At 59.6% G+C, this 26906-nt stretch overlaps 9 protein-coding genes across 9 annotated transcripts; 4 read left to right on the plus strand and 5 right to left on the minus strand.

Moving 5' to 3' along the window:
* Positions 1-813: 813 nt before the first annotated feature.
* On the minus strand, positions 814-1746 carry NIT2_1 (Carbon-nitrogen hydrolase; the record flags this gene model as incomplete). Its single annotated transcript, XM_028635758.1, has 1 exon — positions 814-1746. The coding sequence occupies one exon, from the start codon at positions 1744-1746 to the stop codon at positions 814-816; it is 933 nt and encodes a 310-aa protein (XP_028491841.1).
* A 1030-nt stretch (positions 1747-2776) lies between these two features.
* D7B24_001533 (uncharacterized protein) lies at positions 2777-3309 on the plus strand (the record flags this gene model as incomplete). The annotated part of the gene is made up of 2 exons (XM_028635759.1): positions 2777-2792; positions 2948-3309. The coding sequence occupies 2 exons, from the start codon at positions 2777-2779 to the stop codon at positions 3307-3309; spliced, it is 378 nt and encodes a 125-aa protein (XP_028491842.1).
* Positions 3310-4729: 1420 nt separating this feature from the next.
* Positions 4730-8500, plus strand: D7B24_001534 (uncharacterized protein; the record flags this gene model as incomplete). Its single annotated transcript, XM_028635760.1, has 1 exon — positions 4730-8500. The coding sequence occupies one exon, from the start codon at positions 4730-4732 to the stop codon at positions 8498-8500; it is 3771 nt and encodes a 1256-aa protein (XP_028491843.1).
* An 812-nt stretch (positions 8501-9312) lies between these two features.
* Positions 9313-10008, minus strand: D7B24_001535 (uncharacterized protein; the record flags this gene model as incomplete). Its single annotated transcript, XM_028635761.1, has 1 exon — positions 9313-10008. One exon carries the CDS (start codon positions 10006-10008, stop codon positions 9313-9315), a length of 696 nt encoding a protein of 231 aa, XP_028491844.1.
* Positions 10009-11596: 1588 nt separating this feature from the next.
* Positions 11597-12043, plus strand: TFB5 (TFIIH complex subunit tfb5; the record flags this gene model as incomplete). The annotated part of the gene is made up of 3 exons (XM_028635762.1): positions 11597-11615; positions 11775-11923; positions 11996-12043. 3 exons carry the CDS (start codon positions 11597-11599, stop codon positions 12041-12043), a joined length of 216 nt encoding a protein of 71 aa, XP_028491845.1.
* A 352-nt stretch (positions 12044-12395) lies between these two features.
* On the minus strand, positions 12396-13477 carry D7B24_001537 (uncharacterized protein; the record flags this gene model as incomplete). The annotated part of the gene is made up of 3 exons (XM_028635763.1): positions 12396-12505; positions 12606-12989; positions 13126-13477. 3 exons carry the CDS (start codon positions 13475-13477, stop codon positions 12396-12398), a joined length of 846 nt encoding a protein of 281 aa, XP_028491846.1.
* Positions 13478-13625: 148 nt separating this feature from the next.
* Positions 13626-19438, plus strand: D7B24_001538 (uncharacterized protein; the record flags this gene model as incomplete). The annotated part of the gene is made up of 5 exons (XM_028635764.1): positions 13626-13662; positions 13722-13763; positions 14730-16751; positions 16971-17408; positions 17652-19438. The coding sequence occupies 5 exons, from the start codon at positions 13626-13628 to the stop codon at positions 19436-19438; spliced, it is 4326 nt and encodes a 1441-aa protein (XP_028491847.1).
* A 456-nt stretch (positions 19439-19894) lies between these two features.
* Positions 19895-21757, minus strand: D7B24_001539 (uncharacterized protein; the record flags this gene model as incomplete). The annotated part of the gene is made up of 3 exons (XM_028635765.1): positions 19895-20501; positions 20559-21331; positions 21629-21757. The coding sequence occupies 3 exons, from the start codon at positions 21755-21757 to the stop codon at positions 19895-19897; spliced, it is 1509 nt and encodes a 502-aa protein (XP_028491848.1).
* A 1802-nt stretch (positions 21758-23559) lies between these two features.
* On the minus strand, positions 23560-25991 carry D7B24_001540 (uncharacterized protein; the record flags this gene model as incomplete). The annotated part of the gene is made up of 3 exons (XM_028635766.1): positions 23560-23960; positions 24022-25825; positions 25947-25991. 3 exons carry the CDS (start codon positions 25989-25991, stop codon positions 23560-23562), a joined length of 2250 nt encoding a protein of 749 aa, XP_028491849.1.
* Positions 25992-26906: the final 915 nt, after the last annotated feature.

Genomic DNA, 26906 nt, shown 5'->3' on the forward strand with positions numbered 1-26906 from the left:
GATCAATGACACGAGCAGGTCTCTGCACTGGTTGCACGACGATGGTCTCGTGGGGGAAAGTTGCCAGGCAAAAGGTTGATGGGGAGCGTTGTTTGTCTGGGTTGCGGAGATGGGATTGAAGATTTCTGCTTCCGGCCGTGGGCCCAGTGGCTCAATAATGACTTGGTAGCCTTGAGTTACTTTCAGGGTAAGGCAAAGCCAGTCAGGTAGGTTCCCGCAGAGAGACAGAGCTCCGAACGTGGGGTGAGCAGCAAGCGGCAGGTGGGGTCAGAGAAAAGGCGTCGAAGAGATGGGGATTTTTCTGCTGCTCTATCTCTCTGTCTCTCTCTCTCTCTCTCTCTCTCTTTGCTTAGCAATCACGGCACGGCAATCGGCTGATGAAGAACAGGACGCCCGATCAGTAAGCAACTGTGCGCCCTTTGCTGGACCCGTTTTGCCGTCTGCCGAGACTTGGGCCGACGCGGTTCTGCTTGACAGCATGAGCGAGAAGGCAGGCTGTTCAGCAACATTGGTCTACTGCGAGCAGTGCTTTGGGTCGGGATACATGTACATCACCAGGCGCAAGGAAACAAGGCAAAGGCAGGACGAAACAAAGACGAGGGGATGGCAAGGCGAAGCAAAACCACAACCGAAGAAGCGGGGCCCGGGCCCATCCGAGAGAAGCCGGATCCGGAGCAGAGTCACCGGATGCCGCCGCCACCGTCATGACTGTCGGGTGCATATTCAACCACTGTGACGGACTGCAGGAAGCGATGATGTGGAAACGATGTGATGAATTCACGACGGGAGCCGCGCGATACGCTTTCTCCCAGCTTACGATCCCGGCTGCCCTGGCTCTTCGTACTTGACGTCGCCCTTGCTCACGTCGGGGTACACATCGAACCGCCTCTGTGTCGTCAAGGGAATGTTCTTCCGCACCTCCTCAATCTTGGCGCCGTCAAGCTCCCACACGACCGTCGACTCCTTCTCGTCCGTCTCGGCCACGACCTGGGCCAGCGGGTCGACGATCATGCTGTGACCCCACGCCTGGTATGGCCCGTCCGGGTCCCGCGCGGGGCTGCACATGGCGACGTAGATCTGGTTGTCGAGCGCCCGGCCCTGCGCCAGCAGCTTCCAGTGCATCGGCCCCGTCGTCAGGTTAAAGGCACCCGGGTACACGAGGGCGAAGCACCCCCGGCGCGCCGCGACGGTCGCCATCTCGGGGAACCGCACGTCGTAGCAGATGGCCACGGCCACCTTGCCGTACTCGGGCAGGTCGACAATTGTCACCTTGTTGCCGGGACTCAGCACGTCCGACTCGCGGAACGTGATCTTGCCGGGAATGTCAATGTCGAAGAGGTGCGTCTTGCGATGCGTCGCCAGCAGCCCGCCGTCGGGGCCAAACGTCAGACTCGTGTTGTAGTACCGCTTGACGACGCCGTCGGGCCCCTGTTCCTCGACGAGCTCTGGGATCGAACCGCCGACGAGGTAGGTCTTTGTCTCGGCGGCCATGGCGGCGAGCGCATGAAACGAGGGCGACTGCTCCTTCGGCGGCGGCGACGGCAGCAGCGCCTCGGCATAGCGCGGGAAAAAGTCGCAGCCGTAGAGCGAGTTGAAGCACTCGGGAAGCACGATGATCTTGGCGCCATCGGCGGCGGCGGCCCGCACGCGCGAGGCGGCGAGGTCGAGGTTCGCCTGCTTGTCAGCGCCCGCGGCGATTTGCACGCACGCCAGCTTGACGGGCTTCTTGAGGATCGACGAGGCCATTTTTGATGTATTGGTGGTGCTGCTAAGCCTGGTGCTGAGGAGGCTGCCTAGTCGCGGCGTGCTGAGCAAGTTTTGGGCCGGATTTTGATACGATCTTGTCAATGCTGTCAACGTTCGGAGGGCCGTTCTCATGATGTTTTTCTTTGGTATACTATGGGAAATGGAACTAGTGTATGGCGTGGAGGAAGGGTACGTGAGGCGTGATATATCAGGTGGTGAGAGCGACAGTGACGAGTTGGAGTAGTGACTGTGTGGTGGAGGGGGTTCCGACGCTGGCCGACGTCGGCAGGGAGGGTGCACCGGTGGGGTTGCGCCTTGTAAGACTCCAACTTGGGGTTCCTTGGGGGGTCTGTGGCCGTTGTACTCCAACGGGCCTGTCCCGTGTATTTTGGAGGTGACGCCTTTCTTGTCATCTGGCATCGGTCATGGTCCGAGATGGTATTGACCCGGTTTTGCTGCGAAACGTCTCTATGCAAAGCCGGACCTCGCTGAGCTGGATCAAGACACTGGACATTTCTCGGTAGTCAATGCCGACTTGGTGTAGTCCGACCCGTGTGTGAGATTGCTGACTCGGGAAAGCTAGCTGATGGATGCATCGACAGAGGCACAGACAGCTCGGACGCATCCACTCTGGCTCGGCCTTCACATGTCTAGGAGATCAACACGTGACCGTATGAAGCACGTGACTTGACGCGGCGGATGCGGGGATCCCGCAAAATGGTGGCCAGTGGTCCGTGCACTGCCACTTCTTTGCTTCCTTGTGCTCCTTCCGCTCGCTCGTGCTCACGGCCGTGTCCAATGGGGAGCCGCGAGCCCGTGCTGACGGGGGACCGAGGTTCACATGCGACAGGAATCGTCACCACCTGTTGTTGCATTCGACTCTGGCTGCCGTATCAACCCTCATTATAACATCTGTCCTCCGCATTTCCCCAGACTCTGCTTGCTTCCTTTTTTACTCTGCTCTGCTTGACTCCCCACCGATTCTTAGCAAAACCCACAGACCAATCTACCAGTTCCAACCACCGCAGACATGTCTCTCGCCAACGGTAAGCACACCAGCCTCCCCCCCCCCCCCCCTCTCCAGAGTCCGGTTCGTCCGGGTTCTTGAAAGCTTGTTCCCTCCACCATGGCCCAAGGGCAACCGCATTCGTCCTCCGCCAGATCAACCGCCGCTAACGCGCATTCGCCCCCCCCTTCGCAGCCAAGTTCCCCTCCTCGGCCGCCTTTGACGCCATCAACTCGGCCCTCAGCAGCGAGGCCGACCGCAAGGACGCCATCAAGCAGGGCAACGCCGTCTTCGCCTTCACCCTCAAGAACTCGGCCGGCGAGACGGACAGCTGGCACATTGACCTCAAGGAGACGGGCACCGTGCAAAAGGGCCTGCCTTCCAAGCCCACCGTCACGCTGTCCCTGTCCGACACCGACTTTGCCTCGCTCGTCGCCGGCAAGGCCAATGCCCAGAAGCTCTTCATGTCCGGCAAGCTCAAGATCAAGGGCGACGTCATGAAGGCCACCAAGATGGAGCCCATCCTCAAGAAGGCCCAGACCAAGTCCAAGCTGTAAATGCTTGATCATATGTTGTCCGGCCGGGGCGGCGACCAGGCGGGAGAGGAACATGTCGAGACGGCAGGCGAAGCGAGGAGAGAGAGACAGAGAGAGACAGAGAGAGAGAGAGAGAGAGAGAGAGAGTGGGGCACGCGCGCGCCGCGTGCCGGGGGACCTGGAGTTGCGCTTGGGATCGCCGTGCTCTCGGCGGGATACCCTTCCCATGTACACTACCGTGGTCTTGTTGTTCCCTGAAGAGGCCGTGGGGATGGCGGGCCGGTGCCGTTGCAGACGCACGAAAGCATGTGCGACGTATAGTCTGAAGCTGGAATGACAAGATAAGTGTTGATCACCTGGTGATGCCTTGGTCGTGTACGTCGCCTGGCGCTGGCGGGCGACATGGGCGTGACGACATGTGGCTCATTCTCTGCCTCACCCATTCTATGTAGGGAGACCTCGGTGCAGAGGCGCCGCGTGGGCGTGATGCGATGCAGGTCCCAAAGCATGTCGGAGGACTCAGGCACCTTGCCTGCATCACGACGCTTGCGGCAGCTGGCGACCGCTGTCATGGAGCCCAGACCGTTGCCGCCTGTTTCACAGAACTTGACGGATTAATGATTGACCGCTGTATGGGCCCTGCCGAATCGGGCCCTGCCGAAATCAAGCGATGCTGCCTCAGGCGGCAGTAGACTGGGCAAGAGCTTTGGTTGGATGATGGCAGGCAAGAACGGATGCCCAGTGCCATGTAATAAAGTAGGAAGCAGGAGCTTCCCAGACCCACAAGCAGTTGCCCGCCCCCCCCTGCTTTTTTTTTTCCCTTTCACCCAGTCCAAGGCCCAAGGGAGGTCCAACCAAGCACGCTCGATTCACAGTCAGCCTGGACCACTGGCGCCAAAAAAACCACCTTCCTCCAAAACCTGAGCCCACGTCGCCGTCCCCGATTCCACGCCCCTAAGGGACCTCTTCAACGAAAGCCCATCTCGCGACGACACCCGGTCTTCTTCGAAGCCTCGTCAAAGGGTTCCGTTCCTCTCCCCCTTCTTTCCATCGATGGCCTTCTGAACACACGTATCGCTGCCGAGTTTTGGATGTTTACTCTTCTCTCCACCACCCTTTCTCGGTGATACACGCGTTTCCTGCACCGTGTCGACTCTTCTTGTTCCTTCCTACTACCTACTTCCCTACCCTTTCCATCACGACGACCGCGCATCACCCTTTTCTTCCGTCCGCGTGTGTACCCAAGGCGGAGCGCCACTCTTGACGCGACCCGATCTTGATTCCGATCTTGATTCCGATCCCGATCTCGGTCCTTCCTTCGTACTCGACGATCCCACACAACTCGCCCGTCAACGCACGCCTCCTTTGTCACCCTTCTCTGCCTCCCTCCATCCCCTTCTCTCCTCCTCACACCTCCAGCAGGCAGGTCCCATCCTTCATCATGGATCACAACGCTACGCCGCGTAGCCGCCCGGGCCTCAAGTTTGCCACGAACCGCGTCTACCAGGCGTCACCTCTCAATCCCAACAAGCGCCTGTCCACCCCCCAGACTGCGCCGTCGCGCAAGACCCTCCACCGCGATGAGCCGTCGACGGGCACCTTCGACAGCCACTCTTCATCCGTCTCGGCCTCGCGCAACATTTTCCGATCCTCCTCCATCAGCAACAACTCCTCCACGACGCCCTTTGCTCCCAAGCTGCCAGCCGACACGAGGACCAAGGTCTTCGCGCCTGGCGGTACCCCCGTCTCTCAAAAGGTCTACCGGGACGTGACAGCGCAGGCGACACCGCGCGGCATGATGGCCAAGTCCGCGTCGGCAGAGCTCTTCACCATGCGCATCCCCTCCCCTCCGCCTGAGCTCTCGGGCGAGGCTCTCGCCAAGAAGGTGCCCTCGCATCTCGACTCGAAGGGCACCGTCTACGCCGATCAGTTTCTCCAGGAATACGTTCCTCGCGAGTATGACGACCTGCAGCGCCGTCAGCTCTTCTGCATTCTCGATCTGCGCCGTCTGAAGCATTCGGCAAATGAGGTGTTTGCGAAGAAGGACTGGAAGCTGAACATTATGAACTTTGCCAAGGAGTTTGAGAAGAGCAGGAGCCTGATCATGCTGCGGTATGGTCTCTACGAATTCAAAAACGTCAAGCCCTCGGGTGACGTTCTCCGAAAATGGCGGGCTGCGCACGGCCTGCCCGACGAAGAGGAAGGCGCTTCCACGCCGGTCAAGCAGAATGGCGCCAAGTCGGGCGCCTCGAAGCGCAAGGCCGACGATGACTTGAGGTCGGCCGACGCATCTTCGTCCGCGGCACCGCTCTCGGCGAACAAGAAGCGCGCCTTCGACAAGAATGAGGCTCCCTCGGCCACGCCTGCCCCGAGCAACAACAAGAGGAAGGCTTCTGTCAGCAACGAGGCCGAGGAAAGCCAGCCTTCCAAGCAGCAGAAGTCGTCAACGCCCTCCGCCACGAGATCCATGTTCGAGAGCGCTTTCAACAACAAGCCATCGACGAGCTCGACACCCCCTCAAGGTACGACGCAGTCATCCGCACCCGCTTCGGCACCAATGCCGAACCCCTTTGCTCCCGTCTCCAAGCCCGCCGACGTTGCTGCGGCTCGTTCCGTCTTTGAGAATCTGAAACAATCCGAAGGCCCGGGGAACATCTTTGGATACCTCTCCGACACGAGCGCGAAGAATAGTGGAGTGGATGCTGACGCTGAAAGCGAGTCAGACTCGGAAGAGGACGAGGCCGACACGCAGGATACCGGTCGCCAGAGCGACGAGCCCAGCGTCGTCGCCAGCGGCGGGGCCGACACGCCGTCGTCGCAACCGGCGAGCAGCCTCTTTGCGCCGCAAAAGTCTCTCTTCCCGAGCGCGCCCTCGGCCGCCGCGTCTAGGGAATCCACGCCGGGGCGAAGCCTGTTCGATCGCGTCACCAAGGACCAGACCGGGGAACCTGTGCGCGCGGGCTCTGTCGAGACAAGCAAGAGCATCGAGCCCTCCAGCGCCGCAACCGAGGCCAGGGCTGCCAGCCCGGTCAAGGAAGCTCCTGCTGCACCAGTCAATGCCACCTGGACGCCCGACACGCCGATCAAGTTTGGTGCCGCTGCCCCGGCTGGTGCTGCTGCCCCGGCTGGCGCCGCGGGCCACATCTTTGGTAGCTCGACCACCAACGGAAGCTCGCTCTTCGGCGCGGCCAAGTCGACCCCGTCTCCCGCCTCCAGCCTGTTTGGAGCGCCAAAGCAGCAGGACGCCCCGGCCAAGGATCAGCCGGCCCCGGCCAAGTCTGCGTCAGCGGAACCAGACAAGTCGGGCGAGTCCGACAAGGAGAACGACGCCCAGCCTGCACCCAAGCCAATCTTTGGCGGGTTCGCTCCCAAGCCAGCCGAACCTGCCAGCGCTTCGTCCCTGTTCCAGCCAAAGCCCAGCGTCGAGTCAGCCACCAAGACTGCGACACCTACCTTCACCTTTGGTGCCCCCAAGGCCGACGAGACCAAGGCCTCCACGCCCCCGGCGTCCAGCCTGTTTGGCACGCAGGACAAGCCAAAGGACTCGGTCTTGGAGTCGTCCACTCTGTTTGGAGGATCCAGCAAGCCTGCCGGTTCCAACGCGACACCTGCGGCCGAGCCGCCCAAGTCCAACCTTTTCGGGTCCGCCGCCGGTTCGGCGCCCTCGACGCTCTTCGGTTCGTCGTCTCAGCCGACTGCGAACGCGTCGAGCCTCTTCGGATCGTCGTCGCAAACGAATGCCAACGCCTCGAGCCTCTTCGGTGCGAAACCGTCGACGGGCAGCGATGCCGGAAGCAACGGCGCCTCCAGCCTCTTCAGCAAGCCCACGACACCCACGCCTCCTCCCAGCTTTGGCGCCGGCGCCGGCACCGCCAAACCCTTCACCTTCGGTGCTGCTAGCGCGGGTGACGCCGCGCCCTCCCAGACGAACAACCTCTTCGGCGCCGCCTCCAAGACCCTCTCACCACCTGCCGCCTCCAGCACTCCCATGTTCGGCGGCAGCCCGATGAAGCAGGACGACAAGTCGGGTGAGCCGCCGGCCAAGAAGGCCTTTGGTGGCGCCTCCGCCGAGCCGTCGTCGACGACGCCGTTCAGCTTTGGCGGCGCGTCGAGCGCTCCTGCGGGCAACCTGTTCGGGGCCGCGTCCCAGCCTCAAGGACAAGCGTCCGCAAACTCTTCCTTCACATTCGGCAGCGGTGGCGACAGCGGCGCGGCATCTTTCAACAACCCGTTCAGCTTCGGCAGCAACGGGGCGGCAGCGGCGGCGGCGCCGTCGCCTGCCCCATCCGGTGGCATGTTCAACTTTGGCGCAGGATCCTCAGCCCCGGCAGCCCCCACGTCCGGGAACGCTTCGCCCTTCCAGTTTGGCGCCGGCGGCACATCGCCTGCCGTCGCATCGGCCAACTCGCCCTTCCAATTCGGCGCCTCGCAGCCCGCACAGCCCGCATCCGCGACCACCAACGCGGGCATGTTCAACTTTGGCGGCAACGGCGCGTCCACGCCGTCGCTCAACTTCACTTCAGCATCCCCTCAGCCCCCGAACCAGGCCGACAACATGTTTGCGCCCAAGCCCACCCAGCCCGGCGGCTCCGTGTTTGGTAACCTGCAGCCCCCCGGCGCGGGTGCGTCTACTACAGGTACCAATTCACCCTTCAATTTTGGCGGCGCGTCGAGCCTAGCCACGACGCCAGCCTCCGGAACCCCCGAGCCGACCGCTGACCGAGAAAAGACATCAGCAACCGGCCCCGAAGCAAGCCAGGGAGCGCCTGGCGCCGAGGGCGACGATTCTGAGAAGCCACACGAGCAAATCACCCTGACGGAGGGCGGCCCCGGCGAGGAGGACGAGACTGTCGTGTACGAGATCAGGGCCAAGATTATGAAGTTCGTGCCTCCCGGGCAGGCGGAAAGCGATGACGAGGGCGCCGCCAAGAACAAGAGCCCCTGGTCGACCAAGGGGGTGGGCCCGTTCCGCCTCCTCAAGCACAAGACGACGGGCGCCGTGCGCATGCTTCTGCGTGCCGAACCGCGGGGGCACGTCGTCTTCAACCGCAGCCTGCTGCCGAGCGAGACCTACAAGGGGCAGACCAAGTACGTGAAGCTGATGACATCGAATGAGACGGGAGATGGTCTGGAGACGTGGATGGTGCAAGTCAAGACGCCAGAGCTCGCAGTCAAGCTTGCGCAAACGCTGGAGGACACGAAGGGTGCGTGATACGTAGGTGAAGCGGACGGGATGGTCCGGGGTTTTTAATGCATTGTAATGCTTCCTCTTGCCATTTGTCGTGCCGTGGGGCTGTACTCTTCTTCTCTCTTGCCTCTCTGGCCGATTGAGGCCCAGGATTTTGGGGTGCTCACGCGATCATGGATCATTTTTATAGACGGGTGGTGCGATGGGAGAAAGTAGGGCGAGCTTGGCCACGTGCCACCCCACTCACGTTCCTTGCCAGCCGAGGGTGTTCTAGCATAGTCTTCTGTTTTTTTTTGTGTTTTTCTTTTTCGTGGCTGTCCCCTTTGGTTTTGACTTGAAGGGGACATGGCGCCGGCGTTGGTTCAAGCCCATGCGTGCAGTCAAGTGGTTGCCAGGCAAGGGAAACCCCGACGTTGATGGCTGCAACAGTGGAAGGATTGCACAAGAGGTTGAGGGATCGTGACCGGGGGAGACGAAAAAAGACGTGTAGAGATATGGAGGATGAGTGCAATAAGAAGCATGTGGCTGTCTTTTGCGGTTCGCCGTCCCCTGTTGCGCATTGGATTGCCATCGAGTGGGTATTGTGTGGTATACGTCGTGTCCTATCTACATCTCGGTGGCCTTCCGCTCCGTGACTGCCGTTATGAGCATCGTACAAATGAAACCCACACCCCCCCTTTGTCTGTCGAACACCTGGTATCAAAAGCCATCGCTATCCGTGAACGCCCGTATCCAGACTACACATGGTAGGCAGGACTTCAGATCATGTCGTCACCCTTTCCCAGATGGAGAGAGAAGAAAAGAAAAAAAAAACAGAGAAAAAACAGACGGTTCCTTCAGTGCCTCGTCACAGCAGGCAGTGGCGTCGTAATCAGAGGCGGAGGGCCCGCGGCGCCACCAGAAGCCTGCACGGCATCATAGTCGGGCGGCGGCAGGTTGGGGTCTGTCGTCGTCGTCGTCGTCGTCGTCGTCGGTGTGGCAGCAGCCGTAGTCGTAGCGCCAGCGGCGTGCAGCGAGGCCACGGGACGGGGCTGCGTCGGCGAGGACGCACCGCCAGCACGCTCGAGGTGGCGCAGCTCGACGGCGCCGCGACCACAGTCGTCGTCGCCGCCGTCGTCGTCGTGATGGTCGTCGTCGGTCGTCGAGCGGGTGAGGGACTGGCCGGGCCGGGCCTTGGGCTCGTAGGCGGGCGGGGCCTCGCCGAGCTCGTTGAGGCCTTCGCTGCTGCGGGTGGGGCCCCAGGGGCGGGTGCGGCGGCCGCGGGCGCGGGCGCGGGCGAGGGCGGCGGCGGCGGGGTTGTTGGTCTCGGGGTCGTTGCCAAGGGTGCCGTGGCGGCGGCGGCGGCGGCGACGGCGGAGGGTGAAGCAGGCGAGGGAGGCGGCGACGAGGGCGAGGAGCAGGATGGGGATGAAGATCCACGAGACGGGGGCGGAGAAGTTGAAGAAGGAGTCTGGGTCGCCGGTCGCCGTGGGGGTTGGGGAGGCCGAGGCCGAGGTTGTGGGGAGGGTGGAGGATTGTGAGGGTTGGGACATTGTGGTGGTCGTTGGGGATGATCGCCCGTGCGTGGTGTGGTGTTGTTGTGGTGGCGTCTCTGGGATGTGCGTCTCTGGGATGTGCGTCCCTGGGATGGAGTGTTGGTGACAAGATATAACTTGGGGCTTGCCTAGCAAAGGTCGGAAAGCAAACGAGGCCTTTTTCTTTGATTTGGAATGATGGAAAAAAAGAAGTTTTTTTGTTCGGAAGGCGGCGGAACACTGCCCAAAGTGTATGATAAGATGGTTAGGTTAGGCAGTGCAGAGCGGGCGAACTCGTTCTGTTTGTCCCGGTTTGTCCTTCACGTCATCCACGCGTGGCTCAGCTCGTCCGGGCTCGGCGAAAGGGGGTCGTGTGGTCCCCCGCGTGGACTGCCGGGGGGTGGAAGGATGGCGACAACGTGGCGAATCAGGCTCGAGTGATGATGCTACCGAACGGCGGCGCCCAGTGACGGGGCTGCTAGCGGGCTGTGCTGCGTACCTTGTCTGTGCTTGTGTTTTGAGGAGGCAGTGAAGCACGCGGCGGGCCTGGCCGACGGGTGAAGAGACGTCCGAGGAAGATGAGGAGGAGTGGGCGAGATGGGGATCGCAGGCAGCGCAGGGCAGCGTCGGCCAGTTTTGAAGAGCAACAAGCGCGGGTGCCCGGCGGGCAGTGCGTGCGGGGGCAGGACGACGGGCGGGACGGACGGGGGCAGGACGAAGGGAAACATGGGCAAACGAGAACAAGCGAGGGCGCAAGCGTCCTGCTGACGACGTCTTGGTAGACGCAACCCCCTCTCTCACTCTCGGGGCTTTAGAGCAGTAGTGAGTGGGAAAGGCCAGAAGCGAGCGGTCGGGGTTCGGGGCTGGCTGGGCGTGATGCGTTATTCGTTCTCGACGGCCAAGCGAGCATGTGCGCTTTTTCACTAGCGCCGCGAGTTCAGCGGTAACGTCATGAAGATGGGTATCGCGTTGTTGGCCGAGCTGGTGTTTTGGTGGAGGGGGAGAGAGAGAGAGGGGGGTGGGGAACGCATTTCTCTTATCGATGACCGTCTTGGGCAAGGTACCTTCGCTTCAGTAGTAATTCCATAGAGTACGAGACAGCACATGGCCGCACAGCACACAGCTCGCTTGATGCGTGCATGAAGATGTTTGGTCACCTGCCTACAACAGCGGGAACACAAGTCCAAGGCTGCCCTGCGAGGCCAGTGCTCCGACCCGGTTCCATTGTCTGCTCGAGACGTCTGCTCGAGACGATGCATCGTCTGCTCATGACGAGCAGAAGAGAACAGACGGATAGGCCGGAGCCAAGGTTGCGTCGCACGGCACGCACACGGCCCCACCGGTTCCCCACCAAGCCGAGCGTCTCGGCAGTGTGTGCTCCACTAGTACGTACCTACGCGGTACGTACTCGCTACCTACCACGTACCTACCTACCTAGGTACCCAGGTCTAGCCCTTTTGCCTCTGCCTCTGCAACTGCAACCACAAGCACCTCACAGAAAGTACCAGCATCGGCACAGCATCTGCACAGCATCCATCCACCACCGGCCATTGAGCGCGACAACCTCCATCGTCGCCTGCAGCCCGTCTCGAGTGCAGCCATCACCATGCCACGCGCCATCCGAGGTACGATGCCCACGATCCCCTGCCTCGCCAGCGAGCCATCCAGCGAGCCATCCCGCCAGCCATCCAGCGAGCAATCTAGCCAGCCAGCCAGCCAGCCAGCCAGCCAGCCAGCCAGCCAGCCAGCCAGCCAGCCAGACAGACAGACCGCTAACAGCACAGGCGTCCTCGTCGAGTGCGATCCCTCCATCAAATCAATCATTGTCAACATTGACTCGTCCAACCACGACTTCATCATTGAGGACCTCGACGACCAGCGCGTCGTCGTCAAGGAGAACATGGTCGGCGAACTCAAGAGGCGCCTCGACGACGTGCGTCCCCCCTGGCTCTTTCCCCTGTGCTGTCTTGCCCGTATCCGCCGTCGCTGACATGAAACCCGCCAGCGCCTCAAGGAGACGCAGCAGATCGTCGAGGACTCGGGCTCGGAGTGAAGCGACCCTGACTACCTGGCCGGCAACTACCCCTGGTTCCGACGACGACCACCTGAATGAACCCTACACAAACAAGCCGGAAAAGCCCAACCGCCTACCGATCACACGAGCTGTGGACGGGCGTGGTACCTACGACGGACGACGGATGGGAAAAGGAGAGTGGTATGACACATGGATATCTGTGGCACTGAGAGGTCACGTCATGATGGGCATCGCAAAAGGGCATTCCATGAGGGCATCCCATGAGGGCATTCCATGAGGGCATCCCATGAGGGCATTCCATAAGGGCATTCCATGAGGGCATCCCATGAGGGCATTCCATAAGGGCATTGCATTACACACACCGAGTCGCCTAGAGCTTCTCGAACCGCGGCTGCTTCTTCGTCAGCCCCGACTGCAGCGCCGCCGCAAAGTCGCCAGACTGCAGCGCCGCCGCGTTCCAGACCCCCGTGTACCGCAGGCCTGCCCCAACCCGTTAGCACAGAGTTCAGATAGCCCCAGGGCAAGTCGCCGCAGCGGGACGATGGCACAAATAGAAAGAACAAAGGGTGACGCCACTCACTGTCCGCGATCGTGTTGTCCTTGGCATAGTTCAGGAGCTCCTTGGTCCCCTGCACGGCGACGGGGCTCTTGGTCGCGAGGCGCGCCGCCATCTCGAGGCCGGCCTCGACGGCCGCCGCCTTGGTCTCGAGCACGCGGCTCACAAAGCCGACGGCCAGCGCCTCGTCGGCCGAGAAGTCCCGCGCCGACAGGCACACGTCCTTGACCCACGACATGCTGCCGACGATGCGCGGCAACCGCGCGAGGCTGCCAATGTCGGCGGCGAGGCCAATGTCGACCTCCTTGACGGCGAGCCGCGTGCCGCGCGCCGCCAGACGCACGTCGGCGCAGCAGGCAATGTCAATGGCGAGGCCCAGCGAGATGCCGTGCAGGACGCAGATGACGGCTGGCCGAGACAGAATCAAAGTCAGCAGCGTTCGGCAGCAGGGACACTAGAGGAAGGGGACCACGGGAGGAAGGGGACCACTAGAAGGGGGGACCACTAGAAGGGGGGACCACTGGAGGGGGGGACCATGACGCACGCTTCTCGCACTTCTCCATCGACGTGATGCACGCCTGGAACTCGGCAATGTGGCGGCGCAGGACGGCGGCGTTGCGCGCGGCGTCGGCGCCCTTGGTGGCGCTGACCGTGAGGCCCTCGCCGGCCGACTGCACGTCGAGGCCGGCCGTGAAGGCGCGGTCGCCGGCCCCCGAGAGGACGACGGCGCGGACCTCGGGGTCGTGGCTCAGGCGGTCGAAGAGCCGGCCGAACTCGAGCCAGACCTCCTCCGAGAAGGCGTTGAGCTTCTTGGGCCGGATGATCTCGACGTGCGCGACGAACGGCGTCGGCGACGACACGAGAAAGTGCGTAAACTTGTAGTCTTGGAGCGCCATGGTGCTGGGCTGCTGGGCTGCTGGGCTGCTGGGCTGCTGGGCTGCTGGGCTGCTGGGCTGCTGTGTTTCTCTTGCGGCAGCGGTGGCGGCGGCGGGCAAGGGGTATCGAGCCGGCTGAATGATACGGGGGGATTGTTTTCCTGCCAAGATGGTCGAGATGCCGAAATGTACAGATGGAACGAGAGGTCTTGAGGAGAAGCGGCGAGTGAGATTGGCTGGCTGATCCGCGCGGTGCGATGACAAGAGGTCGGCGAAGGGTCCCTCGACGACACTGTGCCGGAGGGTGGTGAGTTGTAGCCAGTTTGAGCCGAGGCATGTGGAGGGGGGGGGGCTAGTAATCAGTCAGTACCACCCCAGGTTTTCCCCACATGTCTGTGTCCAGTTGCCAGATTGGTATCCCTACACACGTACAAGCAGACTCGTGGACACGAAGTGCTCGGCGGAAAAACGTATATGCTCAACTCAGTCCCTCTTCAGTCCCTTTCCAGTTCCTTTCCAGTCCCTCTCGCGCGCCATGTGCTGGCCAGAGGGAAAGGGCAAGTCGATATGTCACCGCAAAGGGCGGATACCTGCTCTCACTGTCGTTCGGTAGTGGTTCGCCCTGGAGCCAGTGCATCGACCTACTTTTGCCATCAACTAACGCCGTGTGCCTCAAACCACCATGCTACACAAATACGATTCGCAATTGATCAAAAGTCAAGAGCATGTAACCAAGACTGCCTCAAGAAATAGAGGATCATCCATCGTCGTGTGTCGGGCTCGATGCCACAGTCCCGCCGCCATGCGCCTTCTACCCTGCGCCCTTGCATCCAGAAGCTTGCCGTCTCTTTTTTTTTTTTTTTTTTTTTTTTTTTTTTTTGACGGCCTCTGTTGGCAACCTTGCATCTCCATGGCTTGCAACCTCAGGGATTGCCTGGTGCTGCTGCTTTCTGTACTCTGGGCACCGATGGAAACATCACTCGTGGCACGCGTCTGACAGATGGAAGCTGCGTAGGGCCCCCAGACTGCACCTGCTTCCGTCCTGCGCTTTGTCTGCTCTCCTTCTGTACCCACCTAGGTACCTATGTATGTCCCAAGGTGAGGCAAGGCAGGCAGGTAGGTAGGTGGGTAGCTCATGGACTCTTACCTCGGGTTCAGCCTCGCTTCTCTCAACAAAAGTCTGGCCCAGCTTCTGTATCTGCTTCTGTATCTGCTTCTGTATAATCCTCCCCCTCTCCATCCCTCCACACCAACATAGTACCAGCATCTTTAGTTCGAAACGAACAAGCCCGAGTCCTCTCTCATGGGTGGCTTCTGCTAGCTCCCATGTCGCAGGCCTCGAGGCACCGATCTCTGACGCCTTCCATCGAGATCCAGCACCTGACAGACCCCCTCCTCTCTGTCCATCGACGGTTCAAGTCCCGCAGCTACAGCTCTGCCGAGGAGCTCACCATCACTGCCAACAAGTCAGAATCCAGCTCTTCGACGCCTTCCGTCAAGACGGTCGTTTCTGACGATACGCCTCTCCTGAGCGCAGGCATTCCAGACGCCCCCTCTGTCCCCACCGTCGAAACTCTTCCAAACCCGGTCGGCACCAAACGTCAAATGTTTGCACAATATCTCAATTTCAACAGAGCTGCTGCGGCTCGGCCAGAAGTTTCTGGAACAGAAATAGTGGCAGGCGACTTCGACAACACGCCCACCCCGAGTACCCGCCCATCATTTGAGGAGACAGTTGTTCTGGCCCCAGGAAAAGGCATGGCCTCGACCCTATCCTCAACTTCAAAATCTGCCGCCGGCCATCGACATGCGCTGCTCAAGACCCAGCCCGGCCGGGCCATGGACGTAGACCGAGATCTTCCTGTTCCCCCTATTCTGAGTCGAGAGCCCTCTACCGATACGGTTCCGTTCCTGCGTGCGCATTCGCCAGTCACGTCCGAAGCGAAACCTACGGTAGCAGACGAAAGTGCGCGCTCGCTCCGCGCTACAGAATCACCGTCTCCTGACCGGATTCCTATCGGGCCTCCCAGACACCCATACGATCAACAGGAGCGGCCATGCATCGACCCAGCACTCCACACTACACAATCCCACAGAAAGGTGCAGCATCCCGGGCTTCTGAAGGGCGCAGACTTTTGCGACGCCGGCACGTCAGGACAGCTCGCTCAACAGACATCGCTCCCACCCACAGACTCGGGAATTGTATCGTCTACATCTTCAGATCCTGAGATCTTGTTGGTTCAGGTACAGCGCACACTGACTGGGGACGACCTTTGCCCTACAACCATACCCATAGAAATTCCAAAGCACGCTGAGCACAGCCGTGCCACAAAGGTTCGACCAGCTGCTGACCTCAAGCCCTTCTACCATCACGAGAATATCAACCAGGGGCAGCAAAGCCACCCAGCTGTGTCAAAAGTTGCTCCCTTTGACGCCTCGAGGGAGGAAGAGCACGTTTCTGACGCCCAGACCTCTATGGAGACTTCTAGCGGTGAAGACAGCCCAGACGTGCAAACTGCTCTTGTTCCGGAAAACGTCTCACGAAAGGTGTCTGTTACCCCTCCAGACGGACGCACCGAAGCAACAGCATATCACCAACTCGAAGTCTCTGGAGTAAGCGTACCCTGCCTAGACCACCAACACGTGTCCAAGGTACAGCCATTGCACGATGACGCAGATGTATCAAGCCAGGAAAAATACTTCGCTATCGGGTCAGACGATTCGCTCCATAACGATGAACACAATGAACAAGTGCATGCATCTCCTGCCACCAAATCCACGGCCACCAAGGGTGCAGCTCTCGATTACAGACGCACAGCGAAATGGCTCCGAGATTTACTGCGCAACCGTGATGGATACAGTGCAGCGTTGACTGAGCGTCCTGGACGAGCCGAAAGTATGCCGCGCGGAAGAGACAGCAACGAGAGCACTGAGCCGCTTCCCATCTCGTCTGCTCGAAGATCTATGTCCCCCCGCAGTTTGACACGTGAATCCACGTTACCTCCATCGAAAATCGAACCCGGCGCCTTCAAGCACGCCGTCAATGAGATGGAGCGTCTACTGGATGAAGCTCTTGCGGTAGCTTGCCAGATTGTTGATCATCAGGAGGCCACGCAGCAAGACTCGGTGAAGTCACCGTTGCTCTCGAACCCCGAGACCCGTGGGGCCAGGACCCTCCCAAACGACGACACACATACACATCTGGAGACTATTGACCTGGAAGATCTTGATGACTTGACAAAGCGCAAGTACGGTCGAGCTGCCACACTGCCGATGCCGGCTCATCCCTGCCTACGTGAGCTGGTTGGCCACCAAAACTCACAGCCGTCAATGCCAAAACCGATGCTGGCCCCGACAACGCAAACAGATTGCGGGAACTGTGTACCCTGCACAGATGAGGCTTGTTTGGTATTGCCCGAAAACGAGGTTCGTCGAATCCCTGTGCGTTCATCAAGCATGCCACGAGCAACTCGTCGTCAACAACCCGCACCCGAGCCTTTCCATGCATGCCCAGGAATCAACACACCCGAAGAGTCATCCGACGGGCCAGATGTCATAGATTTCATTGCCCAGTACGGTACGCCGCGCAAGGGAGATGGCTCGATCCGCACCAGGTTGGCGAACCGACGGGCAGGAGAGGGGAGCAACGACGGAGATCTTCCGGACGATGATGCTGCAGGCCGCGGAATACGCCACGGTCGAGGCATTAGCCTTCGGAACAAATCTCATGTCAGTTTGCCTGGCGTCCGGGCTTTCAACCTGCCCAAGTCACATCGACGACAACCCATCGCACGGGACTGGTCACCCGCCCGCAAGCAGTTTGTGGCCATAGTCGCGTGTACAAGCACGGCACTGACCGGAGTGGTTCTGGGCATCTACGCCGGTATCGTCCCTTCCATCCAGTACTACATTCTCGACACCACGCACGCAACCGTCTACGGCAATGTTGGATGTTTTCTGGGGATGGCCTTGCCTACATTCTTCTGCTGGCCACTTCCCCTGCTCCACGGCAGAAAGCCATATATTTTGGGCGGCCTCATCATGTCCCTGGGACTCCTCTTTCCACAGGCACTAGCGGTCTATGCCCAGAGATTTCAGAACATATCCGCCTAGAGATTGGTGTTGCTGATCCCCCGCAGTCTGATGGGAATCTCGCTTGGGTTCTCGAGCATGAACTTTGACTCCATGTTGACAGACCTCTTCGGCGCTTCTCTGATGAGTGGCAACCCTCATCAGGAGGTTGTAGACGAGCACGATGTCAGGAGACACGGAGGAGGACTCGGTGCCTGGCTCGGACTCTGGACATGGTGTTGGATTGGTTCCCTCAGTATCGGCTTCCTTTTAGGTGCTGCGATTATCGACAGTCTTCGGCCTGCATGGGGCTTCTACCTGAGTATCATACTCATTGTCATTACCCTCTTGCTGAACACGGTGTGTCCCGAAGTCAGAAGATCCGCATTCCGACGATCTGTTGCAGAAGTCCGGACCGAAACGGCCATCTCCCGGCGTCTTGCACGAGGGGAGGTCATGATGCACAGGATGAAGACAGGGCCCAAGTGGTGGGGACAGGAGGTCTGGCATGGCGTACTCCTTTCGCTCGAGATGCTCTGCCAGCCCGGTTTCGCCATCATGGCTGTCTACGTCGGTTGGATCTATGCTCAAGTCGTGCTCATCATATTGTTTCTGGGATCACTGTCCTCGAGATTCTACAGGATGCGGTCGCCATTCGTCGGTCTCATGGTTGCTGCCATCGCCTTGGGCGCGCTGGTGGGGATTCCGTTCCAGAAAGCCAACCTTTTCTCGCGCGCGCGGCACCGTGAGCAGAATACCAGCAGGATGACCCTTGACAACAAGTTCCTCTGGACATCTCATCTCCTCCGCCGTACCATTTTCGCAATTGGTCTGCCTTTGGCTGGCCTCATCTACACCATGGTCTCGGAGGGGCCCCCGATGCACCCGAGCGTTCCCGCCATCGTCGCCGCCCTCATAGGATTTCTCTCCTGCTTGGCCATTTCTGAGTGCAATGGGTTCATCATGGAAACTTTTGACACATCTGACCTGCAGCCAGGAATGATTGGACATCCGCGAGAGGAGTCGGCCACGTCCAAGAAGAGGACAAACTATTCCTCATTCCCCAGAGTTAGTGCTGGCCTTGCCCTGTGCCACACCTTTGCCTTTGTCTTTGCAGCAGGAGCCTCAACTCTTGGCGGCCTCTCTCTGCGAAACCTCGGGCAGCGAGCCGCGACAGGTGTGGTGTCAGGTATACTGTTCGTCTTGACAGTACTCCTTCTCATTGGACTCATCCGTTTCAAGGAGGTTCAAATCATTCCAGCCTGCAAGTCTTTTGAGATGGACCGCTGGACTGAAGTCCGTCGCAAATCGTTACACCGCCGGGCCTCGATGCTGGAAGGCACACCCAGAACCGACGATGCCGTGGCCGAAGACGAGCCGTGGCGTCCGATCGTCATTGGCAATCCGGTAGCCAAGACGCGCCGTGTGAACATCCTCGAGCTGGGCCCCATGACGCGCTGGACTGAGATTCGACGAAAGAACAAGCTCGTTGACGCCAATGTCAGCGCTGGTCGAGCAGCGCTTGACGTTGTGCGTGATGTCCGGGAACTCGTGTCACGATCACCCAGCCAACGCAGCGTGACGGAGAGTACGCGGCGAGGACATTTGCATCGCAGCGGCGGTTCCGGCGGCAGCAACGACATGGTGGAGCTGGGCAATCTGAGGCGTCAAGCTGCGAGCACATCTGCCAACAGCCACCACAGCTGGACCACGGCAGACCCGTACGTGGAGCGTGAATGCGTCCTCGGCCAGACTGTGCGAGAAGAGCAGGAGGAGGAAGAGCCCAGCTACATAAAGTCGGATACAAGCGCCGATGAAACGGCGGCGGAACAGTACAGCACACGCATGCGGACTTCCAAGGTCAGACCGATGTACCAAGGGCCACCAAAGGGGAAAGGAAAAGGAGATTGAGATGTATGACCTAGAGGTAGCACGCGGCAACTCAAGATTGTTGTTCGCTCGTAAGCAGACTCGGAAACCTAGTCACTTCTCCTACCTTGAAGGAACGTAGACTGAAATGGATGAGGTGATGAGGTGATGAGGCTTAATAGCACGCCATGACGCTTGTAAACACGGACAAGCAAAAGGTCTCACAATCGAGTTCATGTCCATTATACTGTGTTGCTGTGCGTGTGCCAAAAAGGTATGTACATGTGTATACAGCTGACCCTCACAAGAGAGCCTCCCCGCAAACCGGACGCCAGTCATCACGGCCCCCGACGAAGCAGCATCTAGCGCTGGCCGACGCCGAATCAACCCTATCTCGTAGAGCAAACCAGATGGGGCCCAAAAGCCTCTCGAAACAACCCCCCGAAAAAAACAAGTCAAGAAGCTCCTCTGACCCGGTTTCTTCCAAGATACACGTCTTTACAGAAGGACAGCGCCGAAGAGCGTGAAGGCGACGACGGCACCAGTCACCATGAGAATGTCCTTCTCAATAACGAGACCGCGGGCGGCGCTGTCGTTGTTGCTGTCCTCACTGCCACCGTTGTCGCTGCTGCGACGAGGAGCCTCGCTGCCCGTGGGCGAGGGCGCACCGCTGGCGATGCCGCCGGTCGAGGTGCCGCTGTCGGGAGCGTTCTGGGACCCGGGGCCACGGAGGCCGGGACCCTCGCCGGCGCCGTTCTGCATGTACTGCTCGGCCTCCTCCGGCATGGTGGGGATCTCATCGCCATCAACCTCCCACAGCGAGTTTTGCGTCGGGCAAGAGACGGAGTGGGTGGTGGAGTGGGCGGGGCTGCCGCTGCCACTGGGAGCGGGCCAGCGGCTGAAGGCGTCGGCGAGGTTCTGGAACTCGTCACGCTCCTCAATCTCGCCGTTGCTCTCAATGTCGACAATGCCGTAGTCGTTGTCCTCCATGGAGTACTCGTACATCATGCCACCAGAGTACACGGACGTCATGTTGCTGTGCATGAGGGACTCAATCTCACCAAAGGTGCGCTCGCCGTTGGTGATGCAGCCAAACTCAGAGAGGCTACAGAGAGGTCAGTCCAGCATGGTCGAGAGGCACGTGAGACATGACGACACTCACAAGATGGGCAGACCATAGTCGGTAAAGTTCTGGACCTTCTGGTCCCAGCCAGCCGTCAGGAAGTCCGTGTTGCACCACGAGTAGTCGTTGAAGGCGAAGAAGTCACTGCGAGCATCGTCACTGCCGCAGTTGAAGTAGTCGGCGGTCTGCTTGCGGTTGGAGGCGACATCGGCGGCCGAGTAGCCGACGGGGACCTGGCGCAGGCCGCGGGCGCGCAGGTAGTTCTTGATGTCGCGGGTCGTGGCCTTGACGTAGGGAGCGGAATCCGTGTTGTTCTCGTTGTCGACGACCTCGTTGCCGGAGAAGAAGAGCATGGTGTTGTCGTACTGGGCGAACATCTCGACCGTGGCGAAGACGGACTGGAGGTAGTCGGCGTTGTAAGAGGGGTGTGGCTCCTCGCGGTTGATGGAGTAGTCCGGGCTGTTCACATCAGCCATGAGGTAGATGCCGGCGTCGGCCAGCAGGTCCATGCACTCGTCGTGGTTCTCATTGTTGTCGAGGGAGTAGACGCGGACGGCGTTGACGCCAAGACGGCGGAAGCGCTCAATGTCGCGGGAGCAGACCTCCGTGTCGATGAGAGGGTCCTCGTTAGCGGCCGCACCACCGGGCTGGTAGTCGATGCCCCTGATATAGAAGCGCTCGCCGTCGGCCCAGAAGGCATTGCCCGACACGGAAATGGCGGGCAGGGAGCGAGTCCTGTCGGGCGTCTGCCGGGTCGTCTTGGAGGCAGCATCGGCGATGGTGACAGCCGCGAGGGCGGAAAGAATAGCGGCCTTCATGTTTCAGTTTATTTGCTATCGATTCGTGGTGATACTGCCGGGATGTGCGGAGAGGGGAAGAAAAAAAGAAGAAGAAAGGGTCCCGAGAGAGTGAGGGGACAGAGTGAAATGCCAGCGAATGTTGGTAAAAGGCGACAATGGCAGGAACGAGCAAGGGAAGTCAACCAAAGAGCGAGCGAGTTGACTCTTCTACGCGTCGTCTCGTGGAATTAGAAGGTGGTAAAGCCCGATGATGAGGTGGAGGAGGAGAAGAGAGAAGGGGGCACGAGGGGAGAATGGGCAGGAAGGGACGGGTCTTCTTGTCCTGATGGCATGATGCGGGTGCCCAGAGTAGCCCAGAGTAGCCCAGAGGCGTGCAGATTGTTGGCGCCTTGGTGCTGCCCACCATGGTTGTGCTGCCAAGACATCGTGCCTTCCCATTTTGTTTTGTCCTAATGCCTCGTCCCTGCCGGCCGGTACTTACTTGGCCTTGAGTAGCGTTGCTAGCCTGAGGAAGGCGTGTTCATCAAACCTGCCTCTTTCGCTGTCCCCCATTATCTCTTTCCGCCGAGGAGATTGACCCTCGTTCCTGTACCACAACCAGGCAGTCAATCAGTCAACCTGTGAGACTCCCTTGGATTCTTGTGGTTCAGCCTGGACATTGTTCTTTCCCCTCCCCCCCCTGGACTCGCCATACTTTCCCCGGAAAGTAGCGGTGGTCGTGCAAGTCGTGGTACCTGTTATCGCAGGCCACCTAGGTTCCAATGAACGAGCTCCCGCCACTAACGTGCCCCCCTGTCACCAACCTTAATGACGCACTAGTCCCAACATCGCTGCCAGTCGCCATGCAACCAGGGGCCCGCATTGGCACCCACACCCACCCGCATCGCTCATCGGTTTCGAGAAAATACGATATGCACCCACGACGCGTCTTCTCTCGCTTGTTCAGCCAAGACGCCAGCCAGCAGCAACGGCCGTCTGAGAGGGCAATAATAAAATCAGAGTCGTCTTCCCCCCCCTCCTCCCCCGAATACTTTCGCCCATTCGATGCGGTCCTAGTTGTCGGGGCTGTGCATGCCAATCCAAGATTGATCGGCCTCTTCGCCTCGGGAATCATGACACACGCTGTGGTGCGCCAAGGAAAACAACAATCAACTTCCGGTCGACCGCAATCTTAGCTCCGTCATCCCTGGTTTGTCCGTGGCAAAATAGAAGAGCCTGGTCTCTTCATACAGAGAGGCAGGCAAAGCAGGTCGGTCCTTAAAATTTAAGCTCGGCTGGTCCCCCACCCCTGCAACAGCAGCAAACAGCTCCTGTTCAATTGATCCTACTACCTTAATTACCCGGTAGGTCCTTGCTCTACCTAGGTACTGTAGGTACCTACCCGAGTACCTAGCACAGTAACCATCGTAGGTGGGCAGCTTCCCCCCCTGTCCACCCTGTCCACTGCCAACCCGTCATTGGCCCCCCATTCTGCTCTCCCTGGAAAAGAAGCTTGCGCCAGTGCATCGTCACCCGCTGCGCCGCAACATACCTTACCTGTACCTACCTTGTTTGACGATGCTCCCGCTTCTGCTAGCCTCCCACGATGACGCGCACGCGCTATGGCGTCCCATCGTCGCCGCCCACCCATTCGACTTGGGCGCGCCCCGACCAGGTTGAGCCCTTGTCACCTCACTGGCATGGCCCCGATGGCCGGTTTGTCACACGGCATAGCCAGAACCCAGAAGTCAGGGCCCCAAACCGAATGAATGTGTGATCAGAAACTACAATCTAAGGTGACACCAAGGTGACAGACAGCCCCCCATCCTTTCCTTGACCTCCCGCCTTGCGCCGATGGATGGCTGCTCTGCCATGCGTTTATACTCGGGTCATGCACGTACATGATACAATGTGCCGGCCCAGCCCTTGCGTTCAAAGACTGCCTGCTCTGTCCATCAATCAATAGCTCGGCACGTCGGCGCCACCCATGTCCCATGCTCGCTCCGCCGTTTCATGCGTCGCTCTCGGAGTCCCGAGTCGCGCCGTACCAGCCGTACACTCGTTACGTTCGTCAATCCCTCGGCGCGCCATGTTGAGGCTGAAGCAGCCGTCTGGCCCCGAGCCGCTCGTGTCGGCGTACTTCGGTTCCGATGATTCTCCGCGGTGGCCTCGACTTGTGCTTGACGGCGCGGCGATCCGACCGTCTCGCGGCCACACAGTCCTCGGCCGCCCTCCTCCTTCTCCCCCGCTGCAAGTGCCTCCTAGACGACCTGCACGTAGCTCGCCGGAACACTCTTGATTTGACCCCCCTTTTCGACCTCGGTCCATCCGTCGCCTGGATCCTCCTTGATGAGCACGAACCTCTCTCCCTCGGCCATGCTGTGCTCCGTGTCGCTCTGTGCTGTGTACTCGTAGATCGCCTCGACGTACTTGAGCTTCTTCGCTCCCCGCCTCGGCGCCACCGCCGGCCCTTTCTTCTTCGCCATGCTCGCAGTCCCAACGGACGACCCAGAGTTGCTATACGTCGAGTCTGGCCGGCCTGAAGCTCCCGTGTGCTGTGCTATGACTGGTGCCGGAGTCGGTGCTGCCATAATCTCGACGTACGTGGCCGGCACCAAGCCCTCTTTGTAGCCAGCACGAACCTTGAGCCATCCCGATCCATCTGCAGATCATGTCAGCGCCAGTAGCAGTCAAAGTGTCAGTCGTGAATGGCTCCCACGTACCATCAGGCTCGAGCAGAATGACTTCGCGTCCTTCGGCTATGCTGAGCTCTCCATCGCCCGAGGCTTCGAAACCATACAGCATCTTGCCACTCTGGTGGTCTGCGCTCGACGATGACCCGTTGGGAGCACTGCCAGGCAGTTCACTGACGTATGCAGTCGGAGGCGGGGCCATGATGCGGTTTTTGCGCACCGTCGCCGTACTGACGGTCGATGCTGCGGCCGTAGTCGGTCTTGGGCTCGTCGGCTCGACTGGCGGTGGTGTCTCATCGATTGGTGATCGGGGGCCCGAGATGGAACCGGAAACGGATCGCTGGGCGCTATGTGCATATCCTGAGCTCAACGAGTTCATCGTGTTTGTCCTGCTGAGGCTCGGTAGTTCTGCCGTGTGACCTGACGTCCCATTGGAGGGCTTGAGCAGCGCATTTGCGGTACCCTGCCGCTCCGCCTTGAGCTTCTTGCGATCTTCTTTCGTCTGCTCGCCAGGACAGTCGGCGGGCACCTTCATCTCGCACTTGCTGTGGCACGTATAGCCGCAGTCCCTGCAGTCAAACCCCTTGGCAGACAAGCCCCAGATCCTCTCGCCGCAGAGATCGCAGTTGGTCGGAATCTTGAAGGTTTGGCCCTTGAAGTTATGGTTTTTGGCACCCAGCGTCACGTCGCCGACGACCGAGGTAATGGTTGACGTTTCGACTTCTGCCGTCACTCTCTTCCTGTCCACAGCATGCAGTTCCTCCTGCAGAGCAAAGAGCTGCGTTACAACAGTGACCTCGTCCTTCTTTTCGGCGCCGCTGCGGACTCGCTGCTTGAGTGTCTTCACCCCCTCAACCTCCCGTCTCTTCTTGTCCACTTCACGACGAAGATCGCCCAGCTGGCCCTTGGACTTGCCCAATACGTTGCGCAAGAAGACCTTGGCAAACTCGTCGACCACCATCAAGTCATCGTCGTGCCACACGGGACTCGGCTCAAATGTCTTGTCGGCAGGTTCCTGCCAGGTGCCTACGTTGTGCTGCATGTACATCATTGAGTCGAGATGCGGTTGGTTTCGAGTGATTTCCGACGTTAATGTCTCCATCAAACCATGTCCCTGCTGGAGGAGACCAGCTTCGAGTTGCGACGCCACCGTCCACAAGCCATTCAGTTTGACGGTGCGAAATTCAGACAGGTCTTGCAAGCTGTCCATGACCTCCGGGATGTATTCGTGGTAGTACTGCTCCTTTTGCTTATTTGTTACGTTGATGGCGATGAGATATGTATTCTTGACATTGTTCATGTCATAGATGTGCTGTTGGTACGAGCTCTGCGCCTTGGCCTTGTCGTAGGAGGATTCGGCCTTCTTGCGCTTACTCTCCACCTCTTGGCACGATGCGTCGTACTTGGCCTTGACCTTCCGAAGATCGGCGTATTGGGCATCGCGCTCGGCTTCAAGTTTGGCCGCAAAGTCGGCGTGGCGTTTACGAAGCTCTTCGAAGCGCGTGCCGAGGAACCGTAGAGGTTCGGCCACTTGCGAAACGAGATTATTGGCATATCGATCGTGTTGGTCGGCGCGATTTTCCAGCGTCGTCAGCTGCGTCGTCCAGGTCGTCAAGGATGCGCTCTCCAGTGAGCCAGGCGTCATGGTGGGCGTGTCGCCTACGCTGAGGGCCGCTGTCTTCTTATTCTTCTTCTCAAAGTACTTCTTCGCCAGCGCATTCAGCTTTCCAGAATACTCCTTCTCGATGGCGCTTCGTTCCCGGTAGAATTGTTGTATGTCTTCGAGCCAGGTGATGCCGTGGCCGACCCACGCGTTCGCGGGCTTGAAGCCATCCTATGGGATCGTGTAAGGCGCAGTCCATGATCTCAGGCGAGGGGGCAGAGAAGGGGACAACGAAGCATGTGTGTATGTGCGCGCGGGTGCGTGTTTGATGCCGTGAGCATCTGGAACGTACCTTCAATTCGGCGCCAAACGTGGGCAGGGCGTCCACTTCAGCCATTTTGGAGACTCTTGAAGCCCAATGCGCGCATGCGACAAGTGATTGAAGAGTCTCGAGAGACAGATCAATGCGCAAAGCGTGGAGAAGCTGGGTGGGTGGGCGGTGCTGGCCTCAAATGAACCCCGCCTGGGTTGGAGGGCCGAAAGTACCTCTTGGTAGCCAGAGTGGCAGAGCCAAGGCGTCGTTCGTACGGCACGGAGACCCGAAGCGGAAGGACTGGCACCAGTCGAGTTGGAGTGATGTGGGCACCAACGAGAAGTTGCGAATGCGAGGCACAGGCGCACCACCTCAGTTGGAGGTGCCTTGGAGAGATGGATGTAGGTAGGTAAGTCGAGGTAGGTCCAAGACGGGTTGAGGTAGCAGGCGGGTGGATTTCAACTTGGCTACCTGACCTACGTCAAATAGGTAGACAGACAGACTCGTGATGGAAACAGAGGCAGAAAGGTTAAATGTGATCAAGGTAAGGCATCCAGCTCGAGCAGAACTCTTTTTGGATGTGAAGTAGATTACGAAGCCAGGACGTCGTCAGCCTTCGTTCCGTGCCTGCCTCTGTACATAGGTACCTTGGAAGGCAAGGTAGGGCAGGTAGTTGTGGGAGGCTCCTGGTTGTCCGGGTCGATCTTATCCTCACGTCAGGCACAGCTGGCCGTACTTTGCCCAAGTACCTAACCTTAGGTACCTCGCTTTGCCCTTCGTCACCTGTGGCTTTTTTCCGGATGCTCGGTCCAATGGTCTGACGACCGACTGTCGGCCCATCAATGGATGTGGGGAAAGAGGAAGGTCATTCAGGGATAGTCATTGGTACTTGGAGCTGCCTCCTGCAGCCGCAGGCAAGCACGCCCGGGCTCCTTCGAACGGTAGATCTTCGGCAGAAACGCCCGTGATGCCCCGCGCCCAGCACCAGCAGTACCCGGC

The sequence above is a fragment of the Verticillium nonalfalfae genome, assembly GCF_003724135.2.
Source record: "Verticillium nonalfalfae strain VnAa140/NRRL 66861 chromosome Unknown scaffold_130, whole genome shotgun sequence".
Classification (NCBI taxonomy): Eukaryota; Fungi; Ascomycota; class Sordariomycetes; order Glomerellales; family Plectosphaerellaceae; genus Verticillium; species Verticillium nonalfalfae.